The sequence below is a fragment of the Branchiostoma floridae genome, chromosome 5, assembly GCF_000003815.2.
Source record: "Branchiostoma floridae strain S238N-H82 chromosome 5, Bfl_VNyyK, whole genome shotgun sequence".
Lineage (NCBI taxonomy): Eukaryota > Metazoa > Chordata > Leptocardii > Amphioxiformes > Branchiostomatidae > Branchiostoma > Branchiostoma floridae.
Genome location: NC_049983.1, coordinates 9,571,093 through 9,592,461, shown reverse-complemented (window position 1 = coordinate 9,592,461; position 21,369 = coordinate 9,571,093). Strand labels below are relative to the sequence as shown.

Sequence of the window (21,369 nt, the reverse complement as noted above, 5' to 3'; positions counted from 1 at the left end):
AAATGGGTAGTACTACCTAACTTTATCTCCGCCGTTCAATATACCGTGCTCTGGATACATTGGATAACAACCCACAGCCCTTACGGCCTAAAACAGACTAAGAAACTACCTTTAATTAGCAATAGTATCAATTTTGTTCTAGTCATTCAACTTGTAGCCAACTACATTAAGATTTAGGAAGGACTCATAATTTTAGACCGACCGTACAATTTGACAAGACTTCGAACTATTATACCTAGTTCATGCTAACTATAATTAGCGGGATACTCAAGTTTTAACTTAAAAGTTGACCATGCACACGCTGAAGTGAAGAAGGAAAATTTCTTGAGCGGTGATTTTAATTGTGCAGATGACAGACCCTTGTCATAAACGTGGACAGAATTTCACAGCGAGTTTTTTTGGCAATACCACAGGGGCGGTGCCGTCCTGGTGATGTTGTTTTCAGCGCCCGGTGAAGATCGGGTCAGGGTCCTCTCCCTCCGCGCACACGCCGATCTCGGAGTTGAGGACGGAGGAGATGGAGTCAGGGTTGGACACCATGCACCTCAAACCAGCCTTGCACGGGCATGCGTAGTACAGATCGTACGGGTGCTGTATGGAAAGGGGGGAGGGGTTGTAGAAGCAAATAGTAACATGAGATATGGAATATCTTCAAATTATCATGCAAATATTTCCGATCAAATTTACATTTATAAGGGAGGACTGATCAATCAGTAGTATCCTCCTTACACCATAAGAATGTTAGCGAGCGTAACCAAAAAAGATGATGCCCATGTCTTTTATGATATTTGGTGTTGACAATGAAATTTTTCCAAATGGCCTTTCTAAGAAGTTAAAAGTACGGAATAGTGCCACCAAATTACGAAAAAAAGTAATCAATAACTTTGAATTCACGTATTTATCTCATGTGGTGATATGATGCGTGTGGGTCTGTGGGTGGGGTGGGGGGCAATTTGTGTGTATTTGTGTTTCCGGACATTAATTGAATAGAGTTTGCTAATTACAGGTTCATTTGTATAACCATCGAGACAGAATCAAACAACAAATCTACAAAAGCTTAAAATATTTCATAGGGGTCTCAGCAGTCTTGTTGTGAAAAGGTAAAAAGAGCCGTACCGGTAATTGGCAAGGCTCGCCCCTCTTAGAATATTTCCTGCAGGTCCGGGATCCCAGGAGGAACGTGTCCCTCTGACAGCACATCTCCGGCTGACACTGCATGCTGCTCAGGCACGACTCCCCTTCGTCCTGCAGGGGCAGGTCATCAGCATTTTCGTTATAGGGCAGACGTCAGAGTGAGTTGCACAGAAGAAGGTGTGAATGAGATTATAGTGCCACGTAGAATCCGCTTTGAAAGATCCTCTTTGAAATTTCCTTGAAAATGTTGGCTCAATCTGAAGACATATAGGTTACAACAAGGAGGTTAAGGTTACAAGGAACAGATAGGGTCTAAGCTTTCCAATTTTGGTAAAAAAAATGCTCAATTTAGCAGTTAAGTTGGCATGCGGAAGGATTTTAGTTGGGTCATATGAGTGGTATCAGGAGAAAACTGGGTTAAAGGTGAGGTTTCTTTAATAGAGCGAGCATTCCTCGGATTTTGAGCCGGTGAATATCACTGTTTTCTGTTAATCCAGCTGGAGATGCACACTGTCCAGGCAGCTAAAATCCGGAGAAACCGGACTGATGCGCATGGTGAGAAAAAAAGCGGATCCCGAGAAAAGAACTCTGCAACAGACCTGAGTCAGCTTACATATGTGCCATATGTGGCAGAGACTGCCATTCTCGTAAAGGACTGTTAAGCCATATCAGAAGCTCTAGGGCTGATATCAATTAGGATTTTACATTCGTCATTCTTAATTTGAAGACAGGTATACTATACTTTAAACGAATTTCAGTAATAAAGTTTTGTACGTTTTGTGCACTTTTTGTTGTCTTTCGAGTTTAGGCAAGTCGAAACGGTTCTACAATTGGATTAGATAATGAGAATGATTCGAAGTGAAAAGCGTCCAATTTTAGCATTCAAAGAGAAATTCCACTTCCAAATTCCTAACGCTCTAACTGTATCATTTTCTTTGTGTCTTGTATAAGTTACCCTGTGTTATTTTGATATAAAATCAAAGAGAGGGTATAAAAGCATTAAAGTTAAGGTAACAGTTTCTAGGTGTAGGCATCTTAAAATATCATTTTTCATTAATCTTTTTTCATTCATCAGAGGTACGAAAATTGGGACCCACTTTTGGACCACATACAGGCTTGTCACGTGCGTGAGCCACGAAACAAAATACGTCATTGAATATCAATAATGAAGACAGACTATAATGTCACGTACACTCACTGAATATTCATGAAAACCCTAAACCATAAGGTACGTTTAAACTTATTAACACGAAATTGTGGGAGGAAATTTGCGTAGTGAATATGGATATCAAAACGGAAAACTTTTGAGAACACAGCATGACAGAGTTCCATGCCACCCGCCTTGCTACAAAAATAAACATTACAAATTATAAATTTCAGCTTCCCAATGCGTAGAGCTGGAAAGAAACAGTATTCATATAAATTTCTACATTTTATTCTTGAATCATTGACATATAGTGTAAAAGACACCAGTAAGATTGTTGCTTATGTAAGAATTCGAAGGAAGGTCGCGGCCTTGAATGTACAAAAAACGTGGCTTACAAGATTGAAAAAGAGGTCCTTGATGTCATCATAAGTGCTGATGAGAAAGTCGTGAGGGTCATGATCAAAGGACGTTAGCCTCCTCCCCGTGGTAGTGCCGACCACCATCAACAGCAGCAGCAGACTCTGTGCCATCATTTTCCAAAAAGGACCGCGACAAAGTAAAAATAACCTCCACGACAACGCTGTATGGAGGGCAAAGGGCTCGATAATCTATTGGAGGCCCGTTATAGCTTGTTATTTTTTGCTTCGCGGGGGGTAGAATATATTTACTTTTCTACCTTTATACAAGTTCCTTATCACAAAATACGCTTGCTAAAGGTCAAAGGTCGGTCACTTGTACGTTTTCTCCAACATACCATCGTGATAGACTTCTGACGTCATGGAATTTACATGGCAACGTAAAATGACGTGCGTAATGATTTAAAAGGAAATGTCATTCACCACAAAGCTATATAGTGTGTCCTTCTTGGAGTTGATCCGGACGTGTGTTACGTGGTCGTTCCCCAATATATTTGATGAGGTTTTCATGTTCAAACAATTTGTAGAAAAGTGAATTTTACGTATTTTCCTGGGTTTCAATACTTACTTTTTTTCCTGTCATCGATTTGTCAATTACCCATTGAAGACAAAACAAAAAGCTGTGGAGTCAAAACGACTGTCCATTCCTGGACAGATGACTTGGACTTAACTGGCTTGACTAGGTTTTGATGGGAGGGGGGCGTTTGAAGCTGGGAAAGTGACAGGTGTCTCTTCTCGCATGCCTTGTATTTGCGTGACTGCGGTGAGTTTGCTCGTTCGCTCGATCAATGACACGTACGCGAGCATGAAGGACAATTGGAGTAATTTATTCATTTAGCTTTACCACATTTGTGAAAGGATTGACTTAACAAGGTAATTATCACCTTTTCAAGACCTCACCCCGGAGACCAGACTGTAAGGTTTGATCCACTTACACCGGGACGGTCCCCTACTCTTTTCGAGAAGCATGCCGGGATCTTAAACGTGCTCTAGGTGTGGCTCTCCTCAAACACGAGACCTCCATATAACGTCCTATCCGTGGAACGGCCCTAACCAAAGCTATGTACTTATTTACACATAAGTGAAGTGAGGAAAGTCGTGTAAAGAAGTGCCTTATTAAAGAGCACAACAAGGGCGGCTTTGAACCAGAGACCTCCGGGGTTTGGGCCATACACCTTACCACACGATGCTACCGAACATTGTGACAGAGATACTTTCAACTGGTTTTAGGAGGTTCCAATGGAATATGCAACACACATAACTCACTGATCCCCAGTGTGAAAAATAGATTACATTTGTACCCATTTTTGCCTTTGTATAATCAACACTTTGCGTAATGCAAAATATTATTTCAGACAAGACCACAAGACCTTGTCTGTAAAGCGCTATAATGACTTAGTTGATTTACATGATACATGTACATGCTCGGACGTCAGTGCATGGTTTCCAAAAGACCCACTTTTTCACTACCGTAAGTATAATGACTCAAAACCTGAAAGCATTATGTTTGCTGAACAAAACATCAATCATGCTCTAGAAAATAGTCCCTGAAAGGTTCTTTGTATCAGCATTGGTCATCTCCACAAGAAAGCTACTGAACAAATCTCGCTGTGTCACGCAAAAAATGTTTTTTCATCTTCTATTTTGAATGGACATCTTTGTATTACACGTGCCAGCTATGTTATTTGATCGTCCCACATTATTCCAGTAAAGCTGCCTTTAGAAACAGTCTACTGTTTAATCCTGGTATTTCCGAACTGTTCTCCTCTCCTTGTTTCGTGAGTTGAGTTGTTTCACAAGAGGTTTTCAACCTACCGACCCACTGTGGCTTCCGTGGGACCGCAAGATGGGTAGAAAGAGGGAGAGGAGGCAGCTCGCTGTAGCCATAATTGTCTTCTCGGTATGGAGCTTGGCCATGGGAACGTCAGGTACCTATTATGATAATTATGATAGCTAAGGGCGCGGTCACATAGGTCGAGCGATCTTCATACGATTTTTATGCCATATGATTTTCAAGCAAGTTGTGACAGAACCGACCACCGACACGGATCAAGGCAGCGTTTTGTGTTGCATGACAGCTGTATTTTGAAGGAAACATGCACGACTGTCCCCAAAACGCCTGAACCGTGTAAATGACTTACTCCCGATCGATCGATTCAGCATACTAACCTGCTTCCAACTATCCTGACCTCTAGTCGCCGAGTCCCTCCTGACTACTAGTAATTCGCAACCGATCGCCAACCATCTCACAAATTAGAATAGGCACAACAAACGATTTGTAGAAGAGGGTTTATTCTCGTTTTTAATCAGAATGAACCATACTTCTATGTTGTAAACATCATCGAGAGACCAAATCGGGATCACAGTTCGCCTCAATACGGCCTCTATTGTTATAGGTTGCGTGCCGGTTGGGTGAAGGTCGGGGGTAGTAGGCACATGCACGTTCTGGTAGTAGTCAACTCGATTAAGAATAAGTCAACAAAGGTTTGTTGCAAGGGTTGGGGGCTAGTCGTGGGTAGGTTGGGAACTAGTTGAGAATACGTCAGCAGTGGTTATTACCTGTTTGGGAGTCAGATCTGACTGCTGACTGACTCCCAACCGCCAGCAAACCCATTCCAGATCTAAAATTCCCAAACATTCGCCTGGCATAGCCGACCACCAGCCAACCACAGCCGACCTGCTCCCAACCTTCTCCCAACCATGATTTGGGGAATATCGGGAGGCCATCTTCGGCTGTGTGTAACCGGCAAAGAACGTATGCAATACAAAATGGCGACTTAGAGTGAGTGGCCTTTCCTGATGACACATACGGGCAAATTACAAACTTAAGAATTGTATAGAAAAAGGGCCTGCTTGTGTGATAAATGCAAGAAATAAATGTGATAATTATGAATGAAATAATCTTGGTGATAATGTAATAATTTCGATGCTTTACGTCGATGTACGTTCCATACGATTTATATTCTGTAAAGGCACAATCCTTCAATTGGTCGCAAACATACAAAACCCACTGTGCTATACATGTATATCCAATGCGTGACTCTTTTGTTTACACTACCGATTAGTTTTTCTTAAGGTATTGTTCGGCGACTGTCTTTTGGGTATCCTCCTGCAACTTTTATGAAATGTAAGCCTTTAAGTACAGATCCAAGAGCCGGAGAAAGGGTTTGGAATTTGGAAGATGGCGATACAAAAAGCTGCTTTTGTCCAGCACTACCTATACATTATTTGTATTGAAATGATATCTATTGTACAGCTTGGTGTTCCGATGAGGTAGAATCTCTTTCATTCTTTCTTTTTAAAACGATGCGAACAAGTCAATAGAGTCAATATAACCAGCCTCCTTCGCATGCCTGCGAAGCTGGTGTGTCACGCAAGAGGGCGGTTATACCGGTTGAACATTGCAGAGATACGTGTGCAACAATGTTCATACTGTGTCAGAACTCTTGTACACCTGTTTTGCATGCGGTCGGGCTCTGGGAATCATACATCCTACAAGTATAGAGTTAATCTCTCTTTAAATTCGTGGTACAATCTACATTCTATAGATCTATTACAAAATGCTGTTCATTTTCTATTCTATCCATTTTATTGCACTGATGCTGCAATGTATTGTGCATTATGTGTTAATAAATCTACGTACATTTATATCGACCTTCTTCCTCAAACAGGTGAGGAGAACCCTAGGTACACAAGTCTGGGTTGCTGGGGGGACTCTGGTGACCGCGCCATTCCGACACTCGAGGGGACAGATCCACGCCTGGATGGCCACTACAGTACCCGCCAGGATCCCATCGGGAAGTGTTACCAGGTCGCACGTTCTCGTGGCTTTACCGTGTTTGCTGTACAGAATGGCGGCTGGTGTGCTGGATCTGCTAATGGCCATACTACCTACAACAAGCACGGAGCTTCCACAGGCTGTGGAGCGGACGGCGAAGGCGGGGGTATGGCAAATGAGGTCTACCAGATCACAGGTCAGACTCTATTAATGCTACAGTCCCATTTGCACCGGTGCCCGTACGGGATGTAGCCCCGGTGGGGCTCTAAAGCCACAAATTTGTCCCGGTGGACAGCCGGCTACCGCGGGGGTACCTCCCGGTCTTTTCAAGATTAGGTAACGGCGTGTATTTGTTGCCGGGCCCCGATTTGATTTACACGCCGTGCTTTGTAAAAAAACCATGGGCCCAGCCTTGCCCCAAAATAGCCCGGAAACCGTAGGTTGCCCCACGTATTTTTTTTTTTTTTTTACTCTTACACTTTTTACATGTTTTAATTTTAATATGCGTGTCCTTGCCCGGGCAAATATCTCATCAAGAGCCGCTGAATGGGTTGTTATGATATTTGGTACTAGGATAGATGTTGTAAAATCGACGGTAATGACTGAATTGGGGTCTCCTGTTTGTTGACTTAGTACTGCAGCAGGACTGACTGATTTTGTATCTTTGGTCCTGGACGTGTTGCGATGTTGATTTCTGGGTGGAAAATTGGCGTTGACACGAGGGATTAGTGGTGTAGGTTTGGGCATACAATCAGGCTACTGTAGAATTGAATGTACAATTTTGTTAAGTTGCCGGCACAGGGGTTGTTTGCTAGAGGTGTAAAACAAGGTGTGTGGGGGTTATTAGTTAATAATGCTGCACCATTATAAAATAAAAGCCACTGGAAGGTCTAGTGGGGAAGCATAGATGTCATAGAGGATACTACTGTTCAATGCAACCTAATCGGCATCTGTAATGGTGCACTCTCACTGCACTTGCGTCAAGCTTGCGTCACTGCGGGGTTCGTTCACTGCGTGACTGTTTTGCTATTCTCTTTTTATAATTTTGATATTGCGTAATACGTAAAAGTATGACGTAGAAGACGGCAAAATACACAAAAAGTACGAAAATTCGGTCTTTATCTCTGAAATTCGTTGAGTATCTGTCGAACCCCGCAGTGACGCAAGCGTGACGCAAGTGCAGTGAGAGTGCACCTTAAGCATCAAAAGATCTACACCACTTCAACCTCAGATTAAACAAAAGGACTAACCTTATCTAACAAAATGCAAATGTCTTATGCCGGACAAATGAATAAGTCTAATCATTTCATTGAGGTGTAAGGTTTCAGATCTCTTACTTTGTTTATTCTACAGGATGTTCAATGGACTACGTTCGTTTTAACGGAGTTTGCTACAAGAGCTTTAGGGCATGGATTACGCGCGATGAGGCTAGACAAGCCTGTGAGGCGGACGGGGCGATGTTAGCCATGCCGAAGGACAGCGAGACCAACGCTTTCCTCGCCAGTCTACCCGAGGTAACAGGAGGCCGCTGGCTGGGGGTGACTGACACCAACGCAGACGGTCAGTGGGTACTTGAGGATGGCCAAACATTGACATATTCTAACTGGAAGAACAACGAACCGAATGATGGTAACATCTGTGCCTCATTTTACTCCACTATTGCCACTTGGGATTCAAGACTATGCAGCCATCAGAAGGGATACATTTGTCAACGAAATGAAGGTATCACTTAACAACTGTTAATCTTTGTTCATGGACATCTGCCTACGTCACGTTTGCAAACCGGGGCCCGGTCGGGCAGCTTTCGGTAACGAAACGTATAATACATTGTATAAAAGACACCAAACTACACAAGACATAAAGAGAATTGTCGTGTGTGCATTATTTGTGTATATTTTTACGTATACATTTCTGTTTTTCGTTTCCGCAAACAGCCCAGCCGGGCCCCGGTTTGGAACTGTGACGTTACTGAATGCACTTCATGTCTGACATTAACACCACATTCCACTAGGGCTGAGAATGATTTGACAGGGCGCTCAACGGATTTCATAGATAAAAAAGCGATTCCTTTTTCGCTGTGTGTGCTTTGTTGTCTTTTCAGTCATACTTAAACATTTTGCATGATATTCCAATCATTTAGTCAATGGTTACACATATCCAATTTAGGACGCAGCGACCGCTGTGCGTACATTCAAGTCCGTATGAGTTGCGTATTGGTAAAGTTTTGCAGAGATGAAGCTGTTTTCACTTTGATCCACCGTTGTGCAGCCTGGTTATCAAACCTACCAAAAACTATTTCTTTGGCCTCAAACTTTACCTTGGCCAAAATATGCCAATACGCAACTCACACAGGCATCTGTCTGCTATTTCTGATTGCCTTGTCATCAATTATTGCACAATTTCATTTCTACACATATCATTCTCGTCTTATTTCTTTGTAAACCTATGCACGTTGTCCACACATGTAATGTAACGTTTTTATCTTAAAACTTGATTGTCAAGGTCGCTTACACATCGTGGCCAAATCACATTGCAAGAGCGACCCCGGATTCAATGATATAGACACCAGTTACGTGGAGGTGAATGGACTGCGGAGTTACGTCGCTTGTAAGTTGTCAAAATTTCTTTTCAAATTACACGACGCGTCTTGCTATGGAAAAGAAACGGGGCGCTTGAACTACGTCACAGCCTTGCTATTATGAAGGGATGTCCCTATGCCCCGTGTCATTGAACACGTTACAACTGAGAGACAGTTTACATGTAGTTTAACTGGTAGCAGCGGGTGTACCGAAAGTGCGAAAGCCAACGAAAAGGAAAGAAGGGGAACTAAATGAAACGAAAAGGAACGAAATGAAAAGTACAGAAATTACGAAATGGAACGAAAAGGAACGAAATGGAAAGTACAGAAATTACGAAATGGAACGAAAAGGAACGAAATGGAAAGTACCGTTTCATGTCGCTCCTTTGCGTTCCTTTTTCATACTTTCTGGTAGCAGCCCCAAAGTTGAGCTCCTGGCTCCAATTAGTTGATAACGAGGAAACCTCAGTTTAAATCCTGGAAAAGGCATATCGATTGGGGGTCCCGTGTTCGAGAAGGTGCCTCAGACACTTTAAAGACTTTAAAGGGGAAAGGCTAGCAGCCCCTCCCTGTCAAAATATTACCTGCTACTGAAACAGCAAGGAAACGTGCTGCCATATGTGCAACTCGGCACTGTACAAGAACAACAACGGTTCGCTGATAGACTTCGGAACAAACAGATAAATTACGTGAAGCAAAATACTTTGACTTTTAAACGTAATAAGGAAATGCACGTACGTCAATAATTAAGTCGTTACAAATGTAAACTGACCACATGTGTCTGTCCCGTTGCTCGAAGATGGTGAATATCGTCGCGGCCATAATGCATTCATCATCAACGAGGTAACGGGAGTCGTGGAAAACAGCGAGGCGTTTGACACATACGGAGATAGCAGCGCACCAGGAAACGTGCTGGCGTTCCTTGAAGACGCACCGTCGGTAGGATAGGACGTTTTCTCTTTTCTCTAGCACTTATAGAAGGATGGGTTCACACGCAAGTGTGCATGCGGTCCGTATGTATTTCTTGACCTCTACTAGGCTCTACAGGTCGCTGGAAAAATGATAGAAATTGGACAAATATAGACAAATAACATGCCAGAGGAGATAGCCGGTCATAGTTGTATGGAGAAATGAACAAATGCTAACTCATATTTGTCTTGTAAATATTCGTGTGTCTTCACCTTGTACCTCAAACATTTCATTATAACGATACTGTGACAACGTATAGTACGTACATGTAGAAAGGAAAGACAGAAGGAAAATATTCGCGGTGGTTTTGAGTTCGCGGCGAAGCGACCACCGCGAAACTTAGAACATTAAGCCACCGCGAATGATCTTTCTGCATCTACAGTCTTCAAGCAGTGAATCCTAAACTACTCAAATTTACGCTTTTCAGTGTAGACAAGAGATGCTTAACGTACTACGAACTACATGTAGATACTAGGAAGACACAAGGATACACTAAATATGAGTACTTGTATGTTATCGCTACAGGGCAGAATACTGGTGGTCCTAGTTCATGACTCAGGAAACAATCAACCCAATCTGACGACGTACGGAGCAACAACTCTTCAACTAGGTACTGTGTATAAATTATGTCGGCCTAATTGTCTATACCCCTTTCGGCCGCTGTGATTCTGCGTCTTGGTTGTCAATAAAGGACCTTGTTAATCAGCGATTCTCCAACCCGATACACACTATGTCAAGAATGTATACTAAACTTCTTAATTTTTAAACGTCATGACGTCACGATTACAAAATGTGCGTTACTTTTATCACTTGAATTGCATAGAATAATCCGTAAACAGAGAGTAGAACGCCATTTGACTGCTAAAAAATAACTCGTTACTTATCTACAAGGCTTGAAAACTATGTGATTTACCCCGAGAGTCAAGGATCCGGAACAATGACGTCAACATGACGGCAATGTGCGTTAATTCTAATGCTCAGTCATTTAATGATATTTAGGATTTCAAAAATCATTTAGCTACATTTTTTTCAAGGCGTGTAACGTCTTGGATGTGCATAGTGTTGTAATTACATAGATGACTCTGTATACGCTGTAACTTTCAAACCCTATGGCGTCAAGATTACAAAGTGTGCGTTACTTTTATCACTTGAATTGCATAGTAAAACCCGTGGACAGAAGGCTTAATGCCATTTTGAATACTAAAAATTACTTCGTTAATTTTCAACAAGGCTTTAAAACTATTGGATTAATCACATAAGTCGGGGACCAAGGAAGTTTTTGACTCGATTTTAGACATTATGACGTCACGATTATGCAATGTGCGTTAGTTCTGCTAAAATTACATGTACTTAGTTACTTTTCCACAAGGCTTGAAAACTATTGGAATATGACGAATGTCGGCTATCTGGGGTATCCCCTGCTGTGTAAAGTCGTAGTTCATGACTTTGTCGCTAGATGTCGTCTGCTACTTTATATTTGTGCTTAATAGTTGATATTATACTTTGTCATTTAAGTTAATGTATACATATATTGAGGTAGGCAGATTCGGTGCCGTCGGGTGAAATACCCGTCCGGGAACATTCGCTCCCGGTGGAGAGATTCCCATCTCAAGGACGTCCGGGAACCAGCGCTTTCCCGTGGAGAGATTCCCGTACGGGAAATGCACCGACTATACGGTGCGTTTCCCGTACGGTAGTCGGTGCGTTTCCCGTACGGGAAACTCTCCAATTCCCGTGACTCTGCTTACATGATATATTGGCTGATAATAGACAATATGGCTAATAATGGACAATATGCAGCAATTCTTGATAATCATATTAAGTTTTAAAGGAAATTAAGAATTTTCATAAATTAGTTTCTTCGAATCCACGCCCGAGTCGGATGCTACCTTCTAGCTGTGCAAAGACGAATCGCCGGCTCAAACACTGGCTAGGAATCGAGGGCCGAATGGACGGCCTGCTTCTGGTTAGTCAAATGGGACCATAGCATGGCTTGAGTTTTGGACGGGACTGTTTTAATGTGACTTAGGACTAGAGGTAGTTGGTTGTACCATGTGGTTGGTCGGCCAGGTCTGACTGTTTGAAAGTATAATGAAACTCAGTTGCAGCGTTTACATAACATTTTCCCCATAAAGGATCCCGCGAATGCTGGGCTATGATAACCCAAAAGGGACAGACGCCTGCGTGGTTCGTTGAGGGATCTACAGGACTTGGGCTCGGACCGACGTACATCGAAACAAATACAAGTAATGTACTGTAGATGTGATGTGACGTGATGTGAAGTAAGTGATGTGAGACTACTGTGCAAATGAAAGATTGACAGTAGTAGTAGTAGTAGTAGTGGTAGAAGTTGTAGTAGTAGTAGTAGTAGTAATAGTAGTAGTGTAATAGTAATGAGTTGTAGTACTAGTAGTAGAAATTTTCTTTAGAAATTCATAGGTTAACTCGTTCAAAACATTCCTAATTTGATTTGATTTGATTGATTTAATTTGCACAGTTTTTTATAAACGACAACATAACACAAATTAAAGGATGAAAGAACGTGCAGGGGGAGAAAAAAGCCTCGTGGCTTATACATGCTCTTCCCCAAAAAGTAACAAAATTATAATACAATTTAACAATTCATAAGCTAATAAAGATTGAATAGATGTGAAAATTATACATTAAATAATAATATAACCCATTAGTATTATACCAATAGACGAAATGGAAGGAAATTATAATAGTACAATAATTGATAACTAAGCAAATATCGGTGGAGAAATAGAAATATAATACCATAAGAAATGTAACAACTGAAAAAGCAAGCAAATATAGAAATAGAAAAACAAGGAATATGAGATTACATGTTTGATTGTCTAATACTGACTTTTTCCCGTGTGTGCCCTTAGGAGCTGAACTGGTCGGTTTCTGGCCACTAAACGCAGAGCATGGAGCTTCAGACGTCACAGGAAACGGAAATGACGCAGTAGCAATAGGAACTCAGCTTGCCTTGGGTCCCTATGGAAACCTCGACGGCGCTTACCTGTTCTCCGGGACTGCAACTTCCTACCTGGACATCCCCAACAATGGCGAGTTGGATGTGCGCTACTCCTTCACCATACTGGCACACATATATCCTACAGGGCAGGCTGGACCGATCTTCAGCTACGTCGTAGAAAACAATGGATTTGGACCCCATCTCTGGCAAACGGCTGCACAGCAGATGTTCATTCGGTACGTTTACATACCAAAAACATAGTATTAAATGTGACTACCAGTCCCCACATCCTGGGTTCTATTGGTTGTTAAATCCTGGGCAGGGCATCTTGATCGGAGCTTTACCCATCTTTCGGAAGGGACGTAAAACAAGGGTCCCGTGTCTCAGCAAGGAAGGGCTAGCAACGAAAATATAGGCTGCAACTGAAACAAATGTTTAACAGCTAGCAAACTGATAACAATGGCTATTACCATGCTGTCGCCATCCACGTGCACATTTTAGCTCATTTTCACATCATTTCAGGCATTTCTTTGTGTTAATAAACAACTGCAAAAACAGCTGCACAAAATTCCCCTTACACAGATTAGTTCGTTTGTATAAGGTGACTCTCTGATAAATGCAATTCACAAATTAGACTATATATATATTAAGAATGAATTTTAGCCCAAATTCATTATGACTTTCAATGCACAGTTCCACAAGCAAGAAAATAGTAGTCCCAGGCAAATGGGCAGATTTTGGGAAGGGTTGGACCATTTCGGTAGCATCCACTACCTTGCACAGGCGACTAAGCAAGACCTGAAGTCCAACATCACCTGGATGTCTAACCTTCATTGGCATACCAGTGTTCTACTAATATTTTCGGAAACACGCTTGTTGGCCTCATGGAGAAATGGTTCTGCTGGTGACATTAACCATGGGGAATAGGTGTAGGACAGGTAAGAAAAGTGAATGGGACAAAAAGAATGGCAAACATTGTGTGATCATATCCCTGCACCGTACTTGGCCATAACATAGACATAACGCATAATCTCATTGGTAATATCAATAGCGTACATGTCTTATTCTTGGGAATATTGACACTTTGAATTGTCGCCTGCAGGGTGGTAGAAAGGGATCCAACCACAGCTTTACCATCCGTCGCGGAGAATGTGCTTCAACAGAACGCTTGGAACTACGTGGGCGGATCCTACAACAGTGCAACCGGCACGGCAACCCTCTGGAACAACGGTGAAGTCGTCGGTGAGGTGCACGTCGGGGTGGCAGAAGTGGAGACTCGGTACCCTGTCAGGGTGGCGGTGAGAGACGGCGACAGTCGGTACTTCGCGGGTCGGATAGCCTGCGTGCAGCTGTACAACTACGCCATGACGGCAGAACAGGTGGCTGCAGCGAGGGACAGGTGTGAAGGTCAGTTCAGCGTCACGGCATGTTAAGGTGCACGTGGTATCTCACTGCACCGGGGCGGCACTGCGGGGCTCGTTCACTGCGGTACTGCTTTGTTATTTTTGCCGCTTTTTTTATAATTTAGATATTGTGTGATACGTAAAATCATGACTTAGAGGACAACAAAATACACAAAACGTAAGAAAATTCGTTATCTCTGAAATTCGTTGAGTAATCTTTCTAACTCCGCAGTGCCGCACCGGTGCCCCAAGTGCAGTGAGATACCACCTTAAGAACTCTTCTGGTTTGCAGGATATAGCAGTTCAGGAATAGTTTCATCGGGTTGGACAATTGCTAAGTTTTTTTATTCACAAACACATTACCATCAGTTTCGATAACCATCTGGGTAAAGGCCCTGAAGAAGATTACAGAACACATGTGCCCTGAAGAAGATCCATGAAAGAACGCTTGTGCCCCGAAGAAGATCACAGAACACGTCTTGTATCCCAAAGAAGAAGTTGACAGAAAACCTGTGCTCTGAAGAAGATGACAGAACACCTGTGCCCTGAAGAAGATGACAGAACACTTGTGCCCTGAAGAAGATGACAGAACACCTGTGCCCTGAAGAAGGTGACAGAACACTTGTGCCCTGAAGAAGATGACAGAACACTTGTGCCCTGAATAAGATGACAGAACACTTGTGCCCTGAATAAGATGACAGAATACTTGTGCGCTGAAGAAGATGACAGAACACTTGTGCGCTGAAGAAAATCACAGATGGTCATCTAAAACGTCGGCTCTTTAAAAACATGTGGTTGTGAACAAAGAGCTTTGGTCCCCAAAATATGACACTATTCGTTCTCCTTTCCCTCCCTCCCTCTTTTTCTCTCCATCTCTCACCTTCTGTCTCCCCCTATCTCTCTCTGACATTCCTGGAACGTAGGCACCTACTAGGGTTTCCCTCTCAATACCGACAAGTTATGATTTAGTAGTTATTTCATTCGATATATATATTAGCCTTACCACAATTGCTCATCGTCATCGTCATGGTCCGACTGGCTACACCGTACATCCATTTCGAAATTATAATAAACGTACACCTTACGTAATAATTAAAAGTAGCACTTGAATATTGGTTGTTCGTGGAAAGCTATCATAACTTATCCTAAAGATTTAGTTAGAAAAAAATGATGATTAATATGAACAGGCAAATGATTCCATCAAACTTCATCATTTACACGGAATGATGAAACACCTCTTTCAATACGTTTTCCAGAACGTACGAACAATTTCAACAACATAAAAAGAACTACAAAAACACAAAGGCTAAAAGGGGAAGGTATTCAGCTTCACATCAGTAGCTACCATCCCCATTATACAACTTGCGACAACATGTGGCTCAGTTGCTGATATCGCCTAGAAACATAATATAAACGTCGTTGCACTCACACAGCAACGCTGTACAAAGATACATCCCCAGTTGCTTTCAAACGAACAGAAGAGTATTCTTCGATCAAGGCTTTGGATGCTTAACTGTTGCAAATTTTATGAGCGGTTTTACCGGTGCATAAAAGGCGCGTATGGTAGACAATGATGCGAACACTTTTCAGCCTGAAAACACATTTTGTAAAGAACACGCGCTATGAAGATGAGTGTCTGGAAACACAATGTCCTGTATAATACACACCAAAACCCATGCTCACGAAAAATGCCAAACAAGGTTCGATGCTACCTTGTGGAAACAGGACATTCGCATGTTTGCGATGTCAACCAACAGTTACATCAAATCTGTGGATATCTGAAGTAATATGAAGACATTTGGGACCACCAAATCTCTCCATCTGCTAAGTGTGACCGTTCTTGGCGTGCTACTTGGTGGATCCGTGGCAAATGGCAACACCGGTATGTGGATACTTTGGACAGATTTAGAAAGGCCAATGACGTTTAGTAAGAATAGACGAGTAAGATACCTGTATCTGTATCTGTATCTGTATAACCGGTATGTAAGTTAAGTATGACCGCCCAAACTTGTAACGCACCAGCCTTGCAGGCATGCGGTGCGGCAGCAGCTGGTTATATTACACCGAACGACGTGTCACATCTAACCTTTGCACATCTAGCTGCAAAAGTTGTGTAAAGCTATCGAGTGAGGTTTCCCTGTCTATTTTGGTGGCATGCGTCCCACTCTACGATAATTCCAGGGGAAAAACAACACATTAATGCATGACTATTTCTTGTTCTTTTCTGAGATGGTATTAGGTACTTAGTAGTCGATACGTCCACTCGTGTAAGATCATGTTGTACATTATGCATAGTCTGGACATTTTTCTTCTGTCTTCCGGCATCTGCTAAACTGGGCTTATGATTGACGCACCTTACTCCAAAAAATTACAACGTCAAACTATACTCTTTGAAAAGAAATTTTAGAGGATGATATGCTCACGAGTGGTGAGTGGCTACAGCTAAACGGTACACAGCAGCCAGACGGACTACTCCACCGTGGCAGTTGCATGTGCATCTTTCGGTGTGCATCTTGCAAATACGTAACTTAGAAAACAAAATAAAACTCATGGAATTAATCAATGGAGATATGAGGTTTAAGATTTCTTGTTTATTCTGCAGATTGTTTAACGGGATACGTTGGTTTTAACGGAGTTTGTTACAAGAGCTTTACGGGATCGAGCACGCGCGATGAGGCAAGACAAGCCTGTGAGGCAGACGGAGCGATGTTAGCCATGCCGAAGGACAGCGTGACCAACGCTTTCCTCGTCAGTCTACAGCCGGTAACAGGAGGCCGCTGGCTGGGAGTGACTGACTCCGACGGAGACGGCCAGTGGGTATTTGAGGATGGCCAAACATTGGCATATTCCAACTGGGCCAACGGCGAACCAAATGGTGACAACTGTGCTGCATTTAACGGCAAAACATCCAAATGGGATTCAAGACACTGCAACTATCGCAGGGGATACATTTGTCAGCAAAATGAAGGTATCACTTTACAACTGCTAATCTTTCTTCATGGACGTTACGTCACGTTCTACGTCACGTTTCGAAACCGGGGCCCAGTCGGGCAGCTTTCGGGAACGAAAAGTATGATACATTGTATAATCGACACCTAATTACATAAGACGTAAAGAGAGTAGTCGTGGGCATTATTTCTGTATGTTTTACGCATACATTTCTATTTTCTGGTTTCCAAAAACAGCCAAGCCGGGCGCCACGGTTTGGAAATGTGACGTTACTACATGCACTTCATGTGTGATATTAACACCCCAATGCATTCCACTAGGGCTGAGACTGAGTAGTTTGGCAACGCTATACAATGATATATCTCCAGTTGTTTTCATACGAACAGAAGAGTATTCTTCGATCAAGGATTTGGATGATTAACTGTTGCAAATTTTATGAGCGGTTTTACCGGTACATAAAGGCGCGTATGATAGACAATAATGCGAACACTTTTCAGCCTGAAAACACATTTTGTAAAGAACACGCGCTATGAAGATGAGTATCTGAAAACACAATGTTCTGTATAATACACACCCAAACCCCACACCCACAAATAAATGCCAAACAAGGTCCCATGCTACCTTGTGGAAACAGGACATTCGCATGTTTGCGATGTCAACCAACAGTTAAACCAAGTCAGGAGGTAAACTGCCAATATGAAGACATTTGGGACCACCAAATCTCTTCATCTGCTAAGTGTGACCGTTCTTGGCGTGCTACTTGGTGGATCCGTGGCAAATGGCCACACTGGTATGTGGATACTTTGGACAGATTTAGAAAGGCCAATGGCGTTTAGTAAGAATAGACGCGTAAGATACCTGTATCTGTATCTGTATCTGTATCTGTATCTGTATCTGTATAGCCGGTATAACCGCCCTATCTTGTAACACACCAGCCTTGGAGGCATGCGGTGCGGTGGGTTGATAACTTAACCCCAGTATTATTTCTTGTTCTTTTCTAAGCTGGTGCTATGTACTTAGTAGTTGGTACGTTCACTAGTGTAAGATCATTTTGTACATTATGCATAGCCTGGACATTTGTTTTCTGTTTTCCGATATCTGTTAAATTGGGAGTATGTTTCACACACCTTGCTCCCAAAATTTACAACGTCAAACTACTAGTATACATTGATCTGTTTGTAATACGAAATATTAGGGGATGACACATTAACGCGTACGAGTTTTGAGTGGAATGGTTACTGGGCCAGTACACGGCAGCCAGACGGACTACTCCACAGTGGCAGTTGCATGTGCATCTTTCGGTGCGCATCTTGTAAATACGTAACTTAAAAAATAAAATAAAACTCATGGAATTAATCAATGAGATGTGAGGATTAAGACTTCTTGTTTATTCTACAGATTGTTTAATGGAATACGTTGGTTTTAACGGAGTTTGTTACAAGAGCTTTACGGGATCGAGCACGCGCGATCAAGCTAGACAAGCCTGTGAGGCGGACGGGGCGATATTAGCCATGCCGAAAGACAGCGAGACCAACGCTTTTCTCGCCAGTCTACAGCCGGTAACAGGAGGCCGCTGGCTGGGAGTGACTGACAGCGACGAAGACGGTCAGTGGGTATTTGAGGATGGCCAAACATTGACATATTCCAGCTGGATGAACGGCAAGCCGAATGGTAACAAGTGTGCCTCATTTTGGTACAATGGAGCCACATGGGATTCAAGACACTGCAACTATCGCAGGGGATACATTTGTCAACGAAATGAAGGTATCACTTTACAACTGCTAATCTTTGCTCATCGAAATCTGCCATTTCCAAACCGGGGCCCGGTTGGGCAGCTTTCGGGAACGAAAAGTATGATACATTGTACAATAGACAACTAACTACACAAGACGTAAAGAGAGTAGTCGTGTGCATTATTTGTGTATATTTTTTATATAGTTTTCATGTTGCATTGGAACAACAGGACATTGGTATGTTTACGATGTCAACCAACAGTTTCACCAAGTCATGAGGTAAACTGTCAACATGAAGACGTTTTGGACCATTACTTTAAGTCTCTTCATCTGCTAAGTGTGACCGTTCTTGGCGTGCTACTTGGAGGCTCCGTGGCAAATGGCAACACAGGTATGTGCTTACCTTGGGCGGATTTAGAACGTGAAATTGAGAGATCGACTGTCAGAAAAAAGACCGACAACGTTTTAGTGATACCGGACGCGTAAAATGCCCACGCTCGTACCCTGCGCCGTGAAGAAGCTTCATAATGGAAATATCATGTAACATGCATTGGCATAATACCGCCAGTAAGACTTATACCGCCAGATTAAAAATGATAGAATTTAAAGAGATCTACACATGCAACAATAGTTATTTCTGAGGTATGCACACGTCAGACGTCTAGGTGTCCAATACATCATTTACAAAGCATCGATAACAAAGCATTCAAAAACAACAAGGCCAAAAGTTTTCAGTTCTTTTTCGGGGCAGGCGAGCTCGTCGTGGGACGAACACATTGTCACGTTCAGCGCCGGATTTGTAGATAATAATCACACGTGCACACGGCACAAGACGAGCATAATTCAACAGCAATCTTGAATTTCTGTTGGTGACCTACAACTATTTTTACGTATACATTTCTATTTTCGTTTCCGCAAACAGCCAAGCCGGGCCCGGTTTGTAAATGTGACGTTACTAAACGCACTTCATGTCTGACATTAACACCCCCATTCCACTAGGGCTGAGATCGAGTGGTTTGGCAACGTTGTACACATTGCTTTCATACGAACAGAAGAGTATTCTTCGATCAAGGATTTGGATGATTAACTGTTGCAAATTTAATGAGCGGTTTTACCGGTGCATAAAAGGCGCGTATGACAGACTATAATGCGAACGCCTTTCAATCTGAAAACACACTTTGTAAAGAACACACGTGCTGGTAAATGCGTATTATATTGATCCTTTGGATCCTTTATGTATGTATTCAATCGTTCATTATACGATGAAGAGGAGCATCTGAAAACAAAATATTTTGTATAACTTAGTACACGCCCAAACCCACAGCATCCGGCGTCAGTGTGGAAAAATGCCAAGCTAGTTTTCATGTTGCATTGGAACAACAGGACATTGGTATGTTTACGATGTCAACCAACAGTTTCACCAAGTCATGAGGTAAACTGTCAACATGAAGACGTTTTGGACCATTACTTTAAGTCTCTTCATCTGCTAAGTGTGACCGTTCTTGGCGTGCTACTTGGAGGCTCCGTGGCAAATGGCAACACAGGTATGTGCTTACCTTGGGCGGATTTAGAACGTGAAATTGAGAGATCGACTGTCAGAAAAAAGACCGACAACGTTTTAGTGATACCGGACGCGTAAAATGCCCACGCTCGTACCCTGCGCCGTGAAGAAGCCGAAGGTTATGATCGTCACAATCCTCCTCCAACTGAAGAAAATAAAGTCCATGGAATACATAGTTGTCATTCTGTTTTGTGTTGTGTGTGTCTCAACTACCTTAGTAAATCGTAAGTTGCGTAAGCGCGCCCGACTATGTGCAGTTTTAATGGGGCCAAACCAAGGGATCATAATGTTGCCACAATGGTGATACGTTATAATAAAGGGAGCTTTAGAATGTACCGGATTTGGTGGCGCTGTGTGGGCGCAAAGATTAGAGTTAGTCACGGAAGGGAGTTTTATACGGGAGCGTCTTTGGCCTTCTCCACAACAAGTCACTTTCCCAAGATACTACCACCCTCCCAGCATGCTTCGCGCAGAAAAATACGCTCTCGGTCCCAGGGCTATCTTTGCGAATAAACCGCTAGTAACCCTCATGCGGCCATATAGTGTATTGCATAAAAGACTCACACACACACGCGTATTCAGTGAAACAAGACAACTTATTAAGACACTGTGGAGGAGCGTGTTAACATATTGGGTTACTGACTTTGGTATGTGAAGGCAGAACTATTTCTGGTTCTTTTCTGGGCTCGTAAGTACCTTAAGTACTTAGCACTAAGTACGT

At 42.6% G+C, this 21,369-nt stretch overlaps 2 protein-coding genes across 2 annotated transcripts; one reads left to right on the top strand and one right to left on the bottom strand.

The window, feature by feature from the left end:
- Positions 1-307: 307 nt before the first annotated feature.
- LOC118416771 (colipase-like) lies at positions 308-2,914 on the bottom strand. Its single transcript, XM_035822011.1, has 3 exons — positions 2,677-2,914; positions 1,117-1,245; positions 308-591 (listed from the first exon to the last, which is right to left on the bottom strand). Exons 1-3 carry the CDS (start codon positions 2,812-2,814, stop codon positions 442-444), a joined length of 417 nt encoding a protein of 138 aa, XP_035677904.1. The 5' UTR covers positions 2,815-2,914; the 3' UTR covers positions 308-441.
- A 1,629-nt stretch (positions 2,915-4,543) lies between these two features.
- On the top strand, positions 4,544-14,435 carry LOC118416147. Its single transcript, XM_035821223.1, has 9 exons — positions 4,544-4,625; positions 6,369-6,671; positions 7,829-8,197; positions 8,978-9,082; positions 9,853-9,992; positions 10,548-10,632; positions 12,158-12,268; positions 12,914-13,238; positions 14,105-14,435. Exons 1-9 carry the CDS (start codon positions 4,544-4,546, stop codon positions 14,433-14,435), a joined length of 1,851 nt encoding a protein of 616 aa, XP_035677116.1.
- The last annotated feature ends 6,934 nt before the right edge of the window (positions 14,436-21,369 follow it).

Excerpts from the sequence above, each read along its gene's own strand:
- LOC118416771 (XM_035822011.1), bottom strand. The coding sequence starts at position 2,814 with ATGATGGCACAGAGTCTGCTGCTGCTGTTGATGGTGGTCGGCACTACC. Across the intron at positions 1,246-2,676 it reads AGGACCTCTTTTTCAATCTT|GACGAAGGGGAGTCGTGCCT; the intron begins GTAAGCCACGTT and ends CTGCCCCTGCAG. Across the intron at positions 592-1,116 it reads GCGAGCCTTGCCAATTACCG|CACCCGTACGATCTGTACTA; the intron begins GTACGGCTCTTT and ends CTTTCCATACAG.
- LOC118416147 (XM_035821223.1), top strand. The coding sequence starts at position 4,544 with ATGGGTAGAAAGAGGGAGAGGAGGCAGCTCGCTGTAGCCATAATTGTC. Across the intron at positions 9,083-9,852 it reads ACTGCGGAGTTACGTCGCTT|ATGGTGAATATCGTCGCGGC; the intron begins GTAAGTTGTCAA and ends CGTTGCTCGAAG. Across the intron at positions 13,239-14,104 it reads GCACAGCAGATGTTCATTCG|GGTGGTAGAAAGGGATCCAA; the intron begins GTACGTTTACAT and ends TGTCGCCTGCAG.